At 35.7% G+C, this 17,734-nt stretch overlaps 1 protein-coding gene across 6 annotated transcripts in view; it reads right to left on the reverse strand.

Annotated features, from left to right (window-relative positions):
• SCN9A (sodium voltage-gated channel alpha subunit 9) overlaps positions 1-12,064 on the reverse strand; it is a 99,691-nt gene extending 87,627 nt beyond the window's left edge. For 4 of the 6 annotated variants that reach the window (XM_007074623.2, XM_042994622.1, XM_042994621.1 and 1 more), the window contains exons 1-6: positions 11,807-12,064; positions 4,580-4,698; positions 4,141-4,230; positions 3,463-3,591; positions 1,682-1,773; positions 700-909 (exon numbers count right to left, since the gene is read on the reverse strand). In XM_007074623.2, the coding sequence (XP_007074685.1) occupies positions 700-909; positions 1,682-1,773; positions 3,463-3,591; positions 4,141-4,230; positions 4,580-4,698; positions 11,807-12,064 (898 nt within the window). Of the gene's footprint in view, positions 1-699; positions 910-1,681; positions 1,774-1,890; positions 1,983-3,462; positions 3,592-4,140; positions 4,231-4,579; positions 4,699-11,806 lie in introns of all 6 variants that reach the window. The other 2 variants (XM_007074622.2, XM_042994619.1) reach the window with 1 other exon arrangement.
• Positions 12,065-17,734: the final 5,670 nt, after the last annotated feature.

The raw sequence follows: 17,734 nt of genomic DNA on the forward strand, positions 1-17,734 counted from the left end.
ATTGGTAGTAAAGAATTATACATTAAATATTTTACTTCAAAACCTTCATTTTTTTTTCATTTTAGGCTTCAATGATTTTTTCTGTTTTCTTTATTTACATCCTTTTACTATATTAGCTAGGTTTTATTTGCTTTTATCTTCCCCAGTGAGTGGGAGAATACACATTTAGTAAAGAAAAAAAATGATGTGTACTCTTCATAATCCAAGGAGAATGTTGACCTTTACTCTCTGATCTCATTCTGTCAAAGGTACATACACTTGGAAGGTGTCTTGATTTCCTCCCCAAATCCCCCACCTCTGGATCCAATTATCCAGTAAGGTTTATGGGTTCATATGGGCAATATCAGACATACACACTGCAGGTATTAGACAGAAAGCACAAACTTGCTTGGTCTCATTCTCACCCAAATTCATCAATAGCTCCAGCAAGAGGAGCTGTGTTAGAGGACAACTGTTCAGAAAACATGCAATTTGGGCTTTTTTGTAAAATATTCTAAAATATACTCATGAATTAAGCAGACTTTGAGACTGTGTGCACAGACCAACTCATATGGTTTGTACAGAACTAGTTCTGATGAACTAAACTTTGAGATCATGACCTCAGCTGAAGTCAGACGCTTAACCGACTGATACGCCCAGGCATCCCTGAAAGAGAACAGTCTTATTTCAACCTGTTAACAACTGCAGGGACAATCTTACTTTTATAGTCTTCTTCTTCAAGGGTATCCAGGATGCTTGCTAATGTTTCATTATTTTCCAGCGGATCCCGCAGACATTTATGCTTCAGGTTGCCCATGAACAGCTGCAGCCCAATCAGTGCAAACACGCTCAGACAGAACACGGTCAGAATCATGACGTCAGAGAGCTTCTTCACAGACTGGATCAGAGCTCCCACAATGGTCTTCAGGCCTGAATGCAGGGGGGAGAAAAGTGTTCATAATAAAATAAAGCCTCTGAATGAGAAATAAAAACAAAACATGAGCTTTTCTAGAAATTCATGCATTACATCAAATCAAGGACCTTAAAGAGCCTAGTTCAAAAAAAGCCTAGTAGCTCAAAAGGGTAGATTTACTGTTTATATATATTTTGCTTCTATATATCACAGCAAATGATAAAAATTGTAAAATAGCCCAAAGAGTAACCACATTGTCAAAATGAATAATTTGGTTGCTCAAGCCATATCCATATTCACCGGTAAAAATAATTTTTCAAAGTGCTAATTTAGTAAATGCTTGTCAAACAAACCATCTCTCTATAATGACATTAAAAGAAAGGGGCTGAATTGCAGCATATAGTGACACGTTGCTAATATTCAGTTAAGAAATGGTTTGTTGTGGAAAGCTAAAAAACATGTCATGCAATACCCCCATGCTGATATTTAAAATCTCTTTTCCTAACTGTATGAAAAGCAATCAGAACAAATTGAAATTTTCATTCCTGGCTGAACAAAATGGAAAATGAGCTGTTATTCAGGAGGGAAAATTTCAAGTTGAGATGTGAGCCAAATGGCCATCTTCATCCTCTAAGATCCATGCAATTGATTAAACTCAAAGGCTGACTTTTAATAATGATTATGAAAAACATAAGAAATCAAATTTAATTAGAACTGTGTAAGAGAAAGTCATTCTTGTCTTGGCTCCAAAAGATCAAAGTCAGCCCTGGTGTTTAACCCCACTCTCACCTGGAATGACTGAAATTGTTTTCAGTGCTCGGAGAACTCTGAATGTTCTCAGCGCTGAGACATTGCCCAGGTCCACAAACTCTGTCACATATCTGTAATAGGGAGTTCACACACAACACAGTGACAACACACACACAAACAAACAAAGAACAACTCCCAAATAGTTGGAGTTATGAGTGGCCTAACGCTCCACACCAATCACTCCTTACCTGGAATTACAGAAATAGTTTTCAAAGCTCTCAACACTCTGAAAGTTCGAAGAGCTGAAACATTGCCTAGGTTTACAAATTCTGTTAAATACCTGTAGAATTAAATCAGAGTTATTCAGAATTTAGATAGAATCTATGATACTTACCCGTGCCTTTAAGTCAAGGTATTGCCTACATTTGGAAATGCTTATTTAAATGGATTGTTCTGCAAGTCTTTTTTTTTTCCCCTAACACAACTGATTTAATTTGATTAGATTTGATTCAATCCCTTTTATGTGAGTAAAATACAAATATATTATTAAAATGGCTTCAAATACTTTAAATATCTAAATAAACAATCAAATGCTTCAATCATTAGACCTCAACATTATGGTAATATAGATATTTAATATCCTATAAAATGTCAGCAGCAAATTTTGAAAACTGTAGGCTAACTGAAAGAAGCCAGACACAAAAGGCCACAAATTGTACAATTCCATTCATATGAAATGTCTAGAATAGGCAAATCCATAGACTCAAAAAACAGATGAGTAGTTTCCTAGTTTCCAAGGACTAGGGAGAGAAGGGAATAGAAATGATTTCTTCTGGGGGTGATGGAAATATTCTGGAATTAGAAATCAGTGACAGTTGTACAATGTTGTGAACATACTAAAAAAGCAACAATGAATTTTATACTTTAAAAGGGTAAATTTTATGGCATATAAACTATATCTCAATAAAAAATGAGAGCCCTGAGAAAAGGCAGCCTTCTTTTGGCTTGATGTCAATGCTGACTCTTGTCAGCGGGTGCACCTACAGCAGTCAGGTGACCATAAAAGAAGGGAGCCTGATAGACAAGGAGGTGGGGGTGGGGGCAAGGGAATGGGAAACTAGAAATCTTAAGACCCTTCTGCATTATCTAAATTCCTTCAGTGAACCCGCATTAGTTTTAAAATTCAAGATGATAGAGGGAAAAACATTGTATCTAGGTTTGGAGACTCAAAAAAAAAAAGCAAAAAACAACTGTGCTTCTGGCAAATATATTTGGGGAAAGAGCAGCAGTATAAATAAATTAAAATTATATTTTAATGTAATATTTTCCTCTTAAAAATAAACTGTGACGGCATACATAATATATACACAATGCACTAAAGTTAGGGTTAGTATGCAGTGACAGCCCTTATAAAAATTTTACTTCTGTATTTTAATATAGTATAATAGTTTCATAGTATAGGTTAATAAAAAGAGCACAGTACTTTATAATTAAGGCTTCAGATTTTTCTGTGATTCTTACAGGTTTTATCAGTTTTCAAAGTATGAACTCACTTGCACTGCATATACTATCCATCCAAGTGCTGAGCATGAAGAAGATGATCAATCTTAATGATGTCATACACTTTTGAATGGGAAATGCTCTTTCTCAAAAATTAATCATTTGCCTATCAAATGAATGACTACCTTTCATTCAGTATCCTTTAAATGCAACCATTACCTGCAGGAAAAGTAAGACCCCAAAGGCTTACTTTCACTGGAATACTGTGCTCTCTGTCATTTTCATGAGTTTGCCATTTCAAAAAAACTAAATGTACTTACGCAAAAACAATGACGACAAAATCAAGCCAGTTCCATGGGTCACGAAGGAAAGTGAATTCTCCTACACAGAAGCCTCTTGCAAGGATTTTTACAAGTGATTCAAAAGTATATATTCCAGTAAAAGTGTACCTAGACAAATAACCCAATGGCATATTAAATATGAGAAGAATAGAACCAATATAAATCTTTATTTTTTTCTGATCAACCCAAGAAAGCCATCTATTAGAGTGTGGCTGTTGGTTTATGGATCCACTTGAAGTATTAGAATAAACTACAATACAGGTATTTCCAGAAAAATCTCAAAATGCCCATATTAGATACTCTTAGAGAAAGTAGAGGTATTCAAAATGACTGAGAACACAGGTATTAGATCTGCCTGGAAAAGTCCTACATTACTCCTATCAGAAATATACCCAAGGATAAGAAATATATAACATGTCTAAGAACAAGGCAGGACATCTGATAAATTCATTCTTCTAGAAAAGACTGTAACAATTATTCTATTCCACTGCTAACTGGTTAATACCACAGAGGAGGAAAAAATAATTGAAAGAAAAGCAACCATATAATATGGGAAGATAAACACCACAATTTTTAGAGCTGTGGTAACTTCTGGCGGGAAAGGAGAGGATTAAAATAACAGTGAGACCATATTAAAATGTATTTATACCCACTTACTCTACATTCTTGGTCCAGTCTGGAGGGTTACTCATGGTCATAAATATGCAGTTCGTCAGAATAGTGCACATGATGAGCATGCTGAATAAAGTAGCTTAGAATCAAGGAATTTGATTAAAGACCACAGTGGGAACTTTTAATATTTGATAATGACACTTGTTAAAATGCTAACAACTTTGTCCTAGAAAATAATTCTAAATGATTTTTATAACTTGTTTATCTCTTTGAACAAGGGAGTAATATATAAAGTAATTTATCCTAAAATGCTAACATTGCCATTCTCCCAATTTTCTCAGAGACTTACACCAAATTATACCGAAATCAGTACACTAAAATCAGAGTCTTTTCTGGTACACAAGAACTAAAATCCACATTTGAATAAAATAGCAAAGTTTACATTTTAAAGCACCATTAACAGTAAACAATTTAAAAAGGATATGAGTGTACTAAAATCTTAATTGATATTCTTCTTAGGGGACTGAAAGGAGACAGCATGTACAAAGCAGGTGTGGCATTGAAACGGAAGATTGCTTTCCCTTTGTTCAACACTATGAAAGTCTGTAGGAGAAAATGAAAACAACATGAAATTGAGAATCTGAAATTTCACCCTCACACATTTATATCAGCAATTTACCTCTGCCTGTGGTAGGCTCACATTAAAGAAACACTGCCATCAGACTCAAGCAACGTGGTACCACTGACATTAATTGAACTCTTTAGATCACATTGGCCAATGAACTCCTTCTGTTTCTTCTTAGTAAATTAAGAAGTGAGCCATTTATGAGCATGGGTTGCCTAGAACTCCTCAAATACAATGTCTTCTCTTTTTCATATCCTTTTAACACCCAAATCAGTAACAGTAAGTTGTGGCCACTGGAATTAGTTAGAATATAATTTCCTTCTTTCACATCAGTGTATTTTAAGCAAACAAAATAGAAACTAGCTATCCCTGATTTTTGCCATAACGCCTTGAGAATTTTAATACTTGTTGGTTATTGTCATGGCTATTAGTTAGTGTTCCAAAATATGAGTCATTTCAAAAACATATTCTCATATATTTAAGGAATATTAGAGTTAGAAAATCCTATTACCCAGTTCAATTTTCTTGTTTTAGATGTAATATAAATAACAGCTAAAAGAAAAGATCACAAATTAAAGGACTTGCTTGCTACTACCCACAGTAATTTAAAAAATAATAATACAAATGAGCCAAATATTCTTGAAATGTGTTATTTAATCATTACACAAGTGACATTCTCCACAGCTTTGGTATGTAGTTAAAAATTTTAAAACTCAAATAAATAAACAGCAACAACAACAAAACAATAACACAATCTAAGAAATTTGCTTAGAAATCAAGAAGACCAAATTTAAACTTTTTGTCTTATTCTCCTATAGTTGATAGGCAAATTACCTGTGTTATTTAGAAGACATTGACTTGGTCTTCTGTTGTTGTTTAATCTGAATTTTATATAAGTTCATGAATGGGCTTCTGGTAATAAATATTTTTCACCAAACTGGGGACCTAAGTTCAAGTATCTTGCTTTTTAATTGTATGTGGCAGTGTTCTCAAGAAAGTGAACCAGAATCTATTATTTTCAGATGTCTTTTTATATTCCTAGTCACTTTCACTACACCGGTTATGACTAAATACAATTTAACATAAAATTCACTTTTACCTTAAAATTAGTTTTAAAATTAATATATAGTCTTTGAGTACAACCGCTGTTTTCTTAACTCTTGATACACTGTGCTTTTTAGAATTCATTCATTCATTATACTCTGCAATTGTGTAGTGAACAACTATGGCATATGAGGTGATGAAAGGCATTTGAACATAAATGAGACATGAGTCTTGCATTCAAGAAACTTCCTAGAAAAGTGATGCATACACAGTAACTCAAATACAAGGCAAGATGTGACAGGTATAATACAGAGAAATACAAATGGAGGAGGGTGACAGTATGAAAGAGACATGGTCACACACAGGTGAGAATTATCAGGGAGACTTCCTGAACCAGACATCAGCTGAGCTAATGTGAAAATCATATTACTGTCTAGATTTGGTCAGATCAAGTTACCTTGTGCTTGACATGTTTACAAAAAACAATTCATTTGCTATTTTTAAATTTAAATTCCCAATGTTTATTCACTTCAAGAACTTCTCTAGGAATATCTGGGTTTACACACACACAGGAGTTAGTTATAGGCAGGAAAAATAGGTAAGCCTATGAAATGTGGGGGGTCAGTATAGGTCCCTTTAGTAAATTCCAAAATCCTACTATGAAATGCATAGATATCAAAGTCTGAATAAAGTATTTTAATTTTGCCCATTTATTTAAGAGTTTGTTGAACATAAAATTAGACAAATATGGTTCCCAAAGAGCATATGTTTGGTTTGGACAGATGTGATTCTAAATACCAGATCCACCATTTAACAACTTGAGAGCCAGCACTTAGTGCCTTCTAAAAAGCACAGTGTATCAAGATTTAAGATTTAACTTAAAGCTTTTAAGTTTCTGGCACACTGTAAATTCTTAGTCAATATTGGTAGCAGCTGCTTAAATTATAGGTAACATATAAAGCACAGTAGGCCATTGTACCTGTCCTCTTAATACCCATAGCACAGGGTAATTAGTAATTTATTCTTTCTTAAAGACACAAAGTTTCACTTATAATAAAAGCACTGCATAACATTATTAAAAAGCACTTATATATTCATCACACAAAAAATGAAGCCCTAACTTCTATCATTAATTTATCAAGTGTTCTTTGTTTTAACAAAGCATTGATAATTACACTCAAATACAAATTAAAGTCTGGGCCAAAGTCAAATTAGGGGTCATTAAGATATATTTTTTATTCTTTCTTTCTTTCTTTCTTTCTTTCTTTCTTTCTTTCTTTCTTTCTTTCCTTATTTTAATACGAAATTTATTGTCAAATTGGTTTCCATACAACACCCAGTGCTCACCCCAACAGGTGCCTCCTCAATGCCATCACCCACTTTCCCCTCCTTCCCAGCCCCCATCAACCCTCAGTTTATTGTCAGTTTTTAAGAGTGAAGATATATTTTTTAAATGTTTATTTTTAAGAGAGAGAAAGTATGTGAGCAGGGAGGGGCAGAGAGAGAGGGGGACACAGGATCTGAAGTGAGCTCTCTGTGCTGACAGCAGAGATACCGATGCAGGGCTCAAACTCATGAACCGTGAGATCATGACCTGAGCTGAAGTCGGACATTTAACCGACCGGGCCACCCAGGCGGTAATTAAGATTTGACCCCCAGGGGTCATTAAGATTTTTAATACAAGCAATAATTATAATGTAGCAGAAATAAAATTTTTGTCTCTTAGTGTGGATAACTTGAAACATGGAGGAATCAATCCACAAAGTTGCAAGCAACTCTAAGTTTGCAAGCAAAAGTCAAAACTATTTTATCAAGAAATGTCTGAAAAGCTAGACACAAAAAAATGGATAATCTAAAGCTCCAAACCAAAAGAAAATAAAAAGACTTGGTTATCCCTTTAGATCTTTGTAACCACGTCAAGAATAGAGAGCCACGAAAAATAGATTGCTTTGTCTGACCTAGTTCAACTCAACTATACTGATGCAAATGTGGGTTAGGCTTTTGATGTGGCTGGTGTTATATTATTTGAAAGGAATTGGGGCCAAGGCAAAGAGTTGGAGTCCCATCCTAAATGTTCTCTATTAAATTAGTCTATCAGAGCCAACATCATTCCATTAGTTAATAGGCCTATAATCCTCCATTCAAATGCAAACATTTTCCCATACCTCCCAAATTACTTTAAGGCAGTATTAGTGTATGTCTATGCCTTGGGGATTATTCCGGAAAGATTCCTTTCCTCCTTAAGAGGTGGCTGGTTAAGTAACATCCAGACCCCCTTTGGAAATGGGAAATGTAGTAGGTATCCATTCTGAGCCAGGAATTTTTCAGGATGAAGTAATAAGTAAAATGAGAAAGTACTTTTTATTTTGCCTGTCTTATTTACTCATCATTATTTAATTTGCTTTTGTGAAGTGTTACCATAGTGGTTGCTATACAACAGAAACTAGACTATATTAAGAGATGTGGTATAATAGAATATCTCAGTAGGGGGACAAACCAAATTGAATTTTAAAAATCTACAACTTACTGGGGGGTAACATTTTGCACATTGCTTAATTTCCCCAAGCCCTTTGTCTCATCTAAAAATAGGGTATTACACACCTCACACCTGTCAGAATGGCTAACTTTAACAACTCAGGCAACAATAGATGCTGGCGAGGATACAGAGAAAGAGGATCTCTATTGCACTGCTGGTGGGAATGCAAACTGGTGCAGCCACTCTGGAAAACAGTATGGAGATTCCTCAAAAAATTAAAAATAGAACTACCCTGTGACTCAGCATTGCACTACTAGGCCTTTATCCAAGGGATACAGGTATGCTGTTTCGAAGGGACACATGCACCCCAATGTTTATAGCAGCACTATCAACAATAGCCAAAGTACGGAAAGAGCCCAAATGTCCATCGACGGATGAATGGATAAAGAAGATGTGGTATATATGTATATACATATATACGTATATATATATATATATATATATATATACGTATATATGTATACATATACGTATATATACATATACATATATACATTCACTCATATGAGGACTTTAAGAGACAAAACAGATGAACATAAGGAAAGGGAAGCAAAAATAAGAAAAACAGGGAGGGAGACAAAACATGAGACTCTTAAAAATGGAGAACAAACAGGTTTGCTGGAGGGGTTGTGGGAGGGGGGATGGGCTAAATGGGGAAGGGACTTAAGGAATCTACTCCTGAAATCATTGTTGTACCATATGCTAACTAATTTTGATGAAAATTATATAAATAAATAAATAAATAAATAAATAAATAAATAAATAAATAAATTTAAAAATAATAAAATAAAATAAAAATAGGATATTACCAAAAAAAAAAAAAAGAAAAAAAAAGAGGGGTGGGGTAAGTGCACCTGGGTGGCTCAGTTAGTTAAGCCTCTGACCTGATTTCAGCCCAAGTCATGATCTCACAGTTCATGAGATCAATCCCCACATCAGCACAGAGCCTACTTGAGATTCTCCCTCTCCCTCTCTCTCTGCCCCTCCGCAGCTCACACTCTCTCTCCCTCTCTCTCTCAAAGTAAATAAATAAACTTAAAAAATAAATAAAAACAGGGTATTTCTTCCTATCTCACCAGGTTATGATAAATATGTATGCTAATTTATATAAAAAGTCTAGTGCCTGACACAGCAATCCTTAATCCATATTAGCATTCTTCCTTGCTGTGTCAGAATACTGATTGATTAATTAGAATGCTATATAGTATTTCAAGGGCTTCTCAGGTATTCTGGTTTTTAATGCTGTGCTGCCAGCCTGTTGTAATGTGAAGCAAGTGTTAGGGACTGCTGTTCATAGTAACTACCACTGAGGCAGATGGGTTTCTACTATCAAAATGTAACCTCATCATATTTTATATTTCTCAGGTTATTTCAAATATGTTCTCTATTTTACTTTATTTGCTAGATGTCTTATCAGGAAATATTCCCTTTCATTTATATCTTAAACTATTTTTTAAAATGGGCTTTATTTTGTCTTTCTTGACCTTTCAAAGTCTACAGGTGCTATACGGCAAAGCAATGTTGGAGAGTTACAGAACTGCCGATCTAATCCTTTAGAGTTTCCTCTTAGTCAACTTGAACTTCAACCTGGTTGTGTCCACTACTGTGTCAGGAAAGCTGTACTTCTCACTTTCTCAACAGAATAACCTTTACACAGGTGTTTCAAAGTCTCTCCCATTTCCCTAAAGTGAAAACACCTTCTCAGTTCTGTTACTCTCAACATTTGACTTTCAGAGGACAATTTCCATTCCTGTGGTGTGGAAAATATTGACATCATGTAACACGCATTTCCTCTGATGTGCCTGCATTTACTTCAATGTATCAGGACTCTTAAATCCAACCTCTATTTGCCCCTCAAGTCTCAGTAAGACTTCTCTCCATCTTTTTTTTTTTTAAGTTCATTTGGTTATTTAGAGAGAGAGAGAGAGCGAGAGAGAACCCACATGCAAGCAAGGGAGGGGCAGGGAAAGAGGGAGAGAGAGAATCCCAAGTAGACTCCGTGTTGTCAGCACAGAGCCTGATGCGGGGCTTGAACTCATGAACTGTGAGATCAGGACCAGAGGTGAAATCAAGAGTTGGACACTTAATGGACTGAGCCACCCAGGCACCCCTTCTCTCCACTTTTCTAATGCAAATACAATCTGGCCTTAGCTTGTACCTTGTCTATTAACATCTGCAACTAGCTACATGATTCCAACCTTCTGTATTTTTCTCTCTGAGGATTATTATTATTATTTTTTTTTACTTTCAAGGTGCTATTTCTATCCTATATTTTAAAAGTTTTCAATTTATTTGGAGCCTCAATAAATTCTGCCTTTCTGGAAGAAAATTTTTCAGATTTTTCAGCATGAATGTACTGCTATCCACTTCCTCTTTTTATTTGCTCTCCACCACCTTCTTGCTTTCCTTCCCACCCCTGAACACAAACTGCTTGCAAAAAGCTTACCAGCTCATCCTCTTTGTTCATTCCAATCGCCTTTCTTTATCCTCAACTTTCTGAGTAATTTTGTGAGATACTCCCTCCCCTTCTTTTTTTTTAAATTTTATTAATTTTTTTTAATGTTTGTTTATTTTCGAAGGAGCGAGAGACAGAGTGTGAGTCAGGGAGGGGCAGAGAGAGAGGGAGACACAGAATCCGAAGGAGGCTGCAGGCTCTGAGCTGTCAGCACAGAGCCCGACGTGGGACTCGAACCCACAAACCATGAGATCATGACCTGAGCTGAAGTCGGACTCTTAACTGACTGAGCTACCCAGGCGCCCCACTCCCCTTCTTTTTTTGAACAGTAGAAACATTTTCTGATTCATGTCCCACTTCTCTATCTCAGACGCGTTTTTCAACACCCTAAATGAAGCAGAAGTCTAAACTCCCATTATTAGTTGAATGATCTTACATATCCCCATAAATTCAGCTGGCACCTGCATACGAACGCATTCTGGACATACCCCGAGGTCTTAGTTCTCAACTGACAATAATTCCGTTCCTACAGGTATGCATCTATGTCATGTCCCAAAAGGCAGAACATTGTACTGAATATTTTAAAAGATTAAGGATATCAAAATAATGTGTCAGTGACAGAACCAGTTTGGATGAAAAATTAAAAGTACAAATTCTGAATATCCCACATACATATGTAACTGAACATTTTTGTCATTATTTGGTTTTTCACTAAGTTCCACTTACTCTCAATTTAAAATATCTCTCTGTACAGGGATGTCTGGGTGGCTCAGTCAGTCAAGTGTCTGACTTTGGCTCAAGTCATGATCTCGCAGTTCATGAGTTCGAGCCCCACATCAGGTTCTGTGCTGACAGCTCAGAGCAGGGAGCCTGCTTCTGATTCTGCATCTCCCTCTCTCTCTGCCCCTCCCTGGCTCAGGCTCTGTCTCTGTCTCTCTGTCTCTCTCTCAAAAATAAATAAACATTTAAAAAACTTTTAAGTATCTCTCTGTACAAAAGAAGGCAACAGAGTAGTGCAGAGACTGCACTACTGAGGTCCCAATAAACTCACCTTTTTGTCTGCATAGTAGGGGTCGAGGTCCTCCAGGGGCTCTGACACCATGCCTGGTGGGATGTCCCCGTAGATGAAGGGCAGCTGTTTGCCAGCTTCCAGGTCACTGCTTGGCCTTGGGCCTTCTTCATCATCATCTTTCTTTTCTTCTTTGGGTTCCTTTGTTTTTCCTTCAGCAATACGTTGTTCAATGAGGGCAAGAGACTGTCTTGTGAAGTAGACAAAACTCTGAGGTCCTGGGGGAGGCAACGTTGCCATCTTTTCATCCTGTATATTTTATTTCCCCTTCAGCTCCTTACATAAGAGGCCTAAGTGGAAACAAAGAAAGAGATAGGTGTTTGCTAGCAAGATATGGCACATTACAAAAAATAAAAAATGGATTTTTGGTTTCAACTACAAGAAGTAATGTGTTCACAGAATTATTATGTTGAATTAACATTTATTAAGTGATTACTATGTGCAAGACTTATTTTCCATGCTATCTAACCATCTTTATTTAAAAATTTGATCTTAGACAATAAATTTCATATTAGAAAATAAAGGTTTATAGATTATAACTTTAAAAAATAAATTCTAACATGTAAAAATAAATTTGATTTTAATACTTCCCAGCTTCTAAAAAAAAAGTGACAATTTAATGGGAAAAAAAACTACTTTTCATCTGTATTTAGTTTTAGTGCTATTGAATCAACCTTCCCTATTTAAAATTCTTTATGACAGTGCTTCTTTATTTTTTTATAGTTTATTTTACTTATTTTGAGCGACAGAAAGAGAGCAGGGGAGGGCAGAGTGGGAGGGAGAGAGAGAATACCAAGCAGACTCCACACCGTCAGCATGGAGCCAGACATGGGGCTTGAACTCATGAACCATGAGATCATGACCTGAGCCAAAATCAAGAGGCAGACTCTCAACCAGCTGAGCCATCCAGGCATCCCACAACAGTGCTTCTGAGAGTACGACTCTCCAGATTCTCCTCTTGCCTCTCTGATCACCTGATTCTCTTCTGCCTTAATCTCATAACATACTCACAACCTCTGCTTCTCTGTCATAGGGAAACTCATTTCTGTGAAATGATGTGGTGGAAACATTGTTTTATTCTATTTTGCATATTTATATTTTCTCACAATTACATACCCACTTACAAATCAGAAAAAAAATTTTTTTTTCATTTTGAATTAAAAACAATTTGGAGAAATGTTTTAGGAAGAAGAAAGAAAAGAGATTCAGAAAATATTTGTGACAGAATCAATTTAAAAAGCAAACAAAACAAAACAAAACAAAAAACACCCTATGAGATGCATTCAAACTATGACTTCCCTAAATAACTTATATGTATATACAAAACATTACAACACCTACAGAAAAGAAAAATACAAAATAAAAAAGTCAAGTTTCTATATATTATTACTTTGAAATGTTCTAAATAAAAAAGCATAAAAATAACAGTTCTTATTTTGAAAATAACAAACTCATTATTCCAGTGAGTCAGGGTAATTTTGTAACTTATCCATTAAAAAAAAATGAGTCTCTTCTTTTTTTTCTTTCTTCTTCTTCTTCTTCTTCTTCTTCTTCTTCTTCTTCTTCTTGCATTAGGTTTGCCTGAGAATTGGGACACACCAACTTCTAATATATCGGCCCATTGTGAACAGCTTGAGAAGCTGTATATAGTAAGGAATATCACCAAAGCCAGAGGGAGGGCGACCTAAGAGAAGCCATGATCTGTTCTTTTATTTTCCAATGCTAAATATAAAAATCTATCACATCACAGTAGTGAGAACACAGATAATATAGATTCAGAAAAGAAGTGGGAGAAGCTAAAATTATTCTTTTCCAGGACTCTATTTCCATATCAAACAAAATGAACTTCAATTATGTGTAGAACACAGTCGATGACTTTTCCTCTCAGTTATTTGGGCACAGTATAAGAAAATCCTTACCAGAAGTCTATGTATTTTAAAAGAGACTTTGGTAGCCTGTTAGAAACTGGCACCAACATCAATCTGAGAAATAAGGCAGTGAGTGCAGTTTCCACTTGGGTCTAGGAGATTCTTCAACACTTTTGTAAATCATAAAGGTGAGGGGAAGATTACCTTCAGCGTACACATACCTGTCTCTTGGAGAAAAGATGTCTGGAGAACTGACATTTTTGTACTCCCTACATTCAACTGGAAATGTCACCTCTTTCAGGAATTATCTGACAGTAAGTAAGTAGATGTCATGAACTCAGATGTCCAATCCCCAGTTCTACTCTCCCTATTTCTTTTTCCCTTCTTTCTCTTCCCCTCACGCTCTATTCATGCACACCCTCAACATACATATTCTGATTCACTAAACTATATACAGACAGCAGGGCTGGTGGGTGATTCATGTCACTGGTACCATGCATGGGAGGTATTTTCCTGGACAGGATAAAGTGAAGAAAGACACTAAGCATCTGTTACAGCCAGATCAGATTCCATCATCATCCTCTAGTATGGAGGGTATAGAGGAAGTCACTGCCTCCCATCTGGATGATGGCAATAAATAATGTGTACAAACTTTTAGAGGAGAATTTTGCAATACCCATCAAAGGCCTTAAATATGTTAATTCATTTTTATTGCCAAATACCTCCCTTCTAAGATTTATCCAAAAGCAATAGTCTCAGATGTCCCATCTGTGAAGATGTTTACTGCAATGTTTGCATAATATTGAAAAATTATAATAAATCTAAAAGCCTAACAGTCAGGGTTTCAGTAAATAAAAAATGAAAATATAATGAAAAATTGAGTGGTATTTAAAGAATTAGAATTTTTAGGGGCTCTGGGCTGGGTCAGTCAGTTAAGTAACTGACTCTTGATCTCAGCTCAGGTCTTGATCTCAGGGTCATGAGTTCAAGCCCCATATTGGGCCTTGCATTGGGCATAACGCCTACATTAAAAAAAAAAAAAAGACTGCTTTTAAAGACTATTTAATAAATTATAAAATCTTATAATGGACAATTAATGTATGTGTTACACATACACATACATGTATATTCATCTCATTTTTTTAAATGTACATAAAGTCTGAAATTAAAGGCACAATATATTTAATGAAGGTTATTCACAGCTGAGGGATCATGGGTTACTTTTATTACTTTTTTTATACCTTTCTTTATTTTCCAAAAATTTTTTAAAATGTTTATTCATTTCTGAGAAAGAGAGAGTGTGAGCAGGGGAGGGGAGAGAGAGAGGAGGACAGGGGATCTGAAATGGGCTCTGTGCTAACAACAGAGAGGCCAATGCAGGGCTAGAATTCACAAACCATAAAATGATGACTGGAGCTGAAGTTGGATGCCTAACCAACTGAGCCATCCAGGCACTCTTCTTTATTTTTCAAAGTTTTAAATCTGTTTTTAATGTTTATTTATTTTTGAGAGAGAGAGAGAGAGAGACAGAGCGTGAGTGGGGGAGGGGCAGAGAGAGAGGGAGATGCAGAATCAGAAGCAGGCTCCAGGCTCTGAGCTGCCAGCACAGAGCCCGCCATGGGGCTTGAACCCATGAACAATGAGATCATGACCTGAGCCGAAGTTGGACACTTAGGCGCCCCTATTTTTCAAATTTTTATAATGAAGATATCATGCATTTATTATCCAAAAAAAGTACTTTGAAAAGATGCACTTAAATTTATTTGACTTGAACTTAATACATTTAATAAAATCAATCAATATTTTTTCTATGTTTAATTTAAATTTTTGAGAAATAATATTACCATATTTCCACTTACTAATATTAGTATGATTTATTTGACTTGAACGTAATACATTTAATAAAATCAATCAATATTTATTCTTTTTGTGTTTAATTTAAAATTTTGAGAAATAATATTACCATATTTCCACTTACTAATATTAGTATGACTGCATCTTCTTTTCAATATTGCACATTGGCCTCATGTTAGATGATATTTACACAACTACTGAAAACAAAAAGTGAAGGTAGTATCCTCGTATCTAGGATTTCTTACAGTTGAAATAGCTGTAAAAGTATTCTGTACTCTCTTCCTATTACCTATTTTCTATGCATGTATGCATGTACTATCTATGTATCTATCATCTGTTTTTTTCCTCATACATTTTCCCAGTCAAAGCACTGTCAGCTTCCAGTTCATGACAATGGTTATCCCATGTTTTATCATCCCCTAGTTTCCAAATTCCCATTGCAATGAAAACAAAGATGCACAAGAGGACAAAGTTTCATATCATTGAAAACCAGAGAAGACACTGAAGAGTTTTTGCAAATCCAAAGAAGAGAGAAAGACAAGTTTCCCCTGGTGAGAAGATTAAACCAGAAGCCACAGCCTACACTCATCTGAGAATGTCAGAAGAGAGAAAGAAACATTTCTGTCCAGCAGAGAAGTCACAGAGTTGGCCCACAATTAAATAAGTCAGAAAACAAGTTGACTAAGGATTATTCTACCCAACAATGTTGCAAGTCATATTTCCCCGCTTCCTCCTCTATATTCAAGTGTGAAGCAGTGGGATTTATCTCCAGGCTAAATTTAACCCCAGACTAAACCAATAAAAAAAAAAATCTCTGAATTAATTGAGATAAGACCACCTATGGTGTTCATTTCCATTTTTACTAGAAGCAGGGCAGGTTAATTTACTACCTTTTTCTCATGTGTTTTGAATTTTGATTTCTATTTCCTTTTTTTTTTATTTATTTTTATTTTTTGAGAGAGAGAGACAGAGAGCAGGGGAGAGGGGCAGAGGGAGAGAGAGAGAATCCCAAGCAGGCTCCATACCCAGCACAGAATCCTATGCAGGGCTTGATCCCATGACCTTGGGATCATGACCTGAGCCAATATCAAGAGTTAGACACTAACTGACCAAGCCACCCAGGTGCCCCTCTTTCTATTTTTTTTAAGCTTTTATTTACTTATTTTTAGAGAGAGAAAGAAAGAGAGCATGAGTGCACATGAGAAGGGAAGGGCCAGACAGAGAGAGAGAGAGAGACAGGGTCCTAAGCGGGCTCTATACTACCAGTGCAGAGCCTGATCTCTCATAAACTGTGAGATCATAATGCGGGCCAAAATCAATTTGGATGTGTAACCAACTGAGCCACCCAGACTCCTCCCATATTTCTAATTTAAATGTGTTACATTTTCACTGAATAATTCCTCAAATTATTTTGGTAAGTAATTGGGTATAAATTATAAAGCAGCATATCAAAAGCTGCTGTCTGTAAATGCAATATGATTTGATATGTCATAAGAAAAAGTTCTGTGGCTAAATTTGGAAAATGCTGGAGTAGGAAACAAATTTCTCTGCCCCTGGACAATTAGGGACTTTACACATTTAAGAGTTTGACAAAATTGATATATAGCAGACCCTGAATCTGCTAGATCACAAAACTCTTCTGTTGTTGCTGTTTTATTTTGATAATGCCAGAAATGATAAATTATGAAATATTTCAAGCACACAGAAAAGTGTAGAAAGTATTAGATTTAACAAACTTTAACAGTTTTCCATATTTGCTTTGGACTTTTAACTTTTTGTTTTTTGAAGAAATAAGAATATTCGGTTGGGGTTGAAGCCCCCATCACTATTCTCAATTCAATTATCTTCACTTCCCCACCTATTTCCCCAGGGAAACCTAAAGTCCGTACAGAACCCTTTGCATTTCACACATTAATCTCTCCTATGTTCTTCAGAAGACACTCTGGAAACACTGGTTTGAAGAACAAAGTGGAACAATTGTTTGATGCTAAAATGATAAAACTGAACCTATTTACATAATATTAATTACCCTTGTGCCCTGTGGCTTTGCTAAATTCTCTTACTGGACCTGGTATTTTGGTAGATTATTTAGGATTTTCTATGAAGGTGGACTCTTCTTGCCTTTTCCTTGCCCATATCCTAAAATGTAGCAAACCAGATACATACACAAAGCCTACAGGCATTCCTC

Source organism: Panthera tigris, chromosome C1 (assembly GCF_018350195.1).
Source record: "Panthera tigris isolate Pti1 chromosome C1, P.tigris_Pti1_mat1.1, whole genome shotgun sequence".
Lineage (NCBI taxonomy): Eukaryota > Metazoa > Chordata > Mammalia > Carnivora > Felidae > Panthera > Panthera tigris.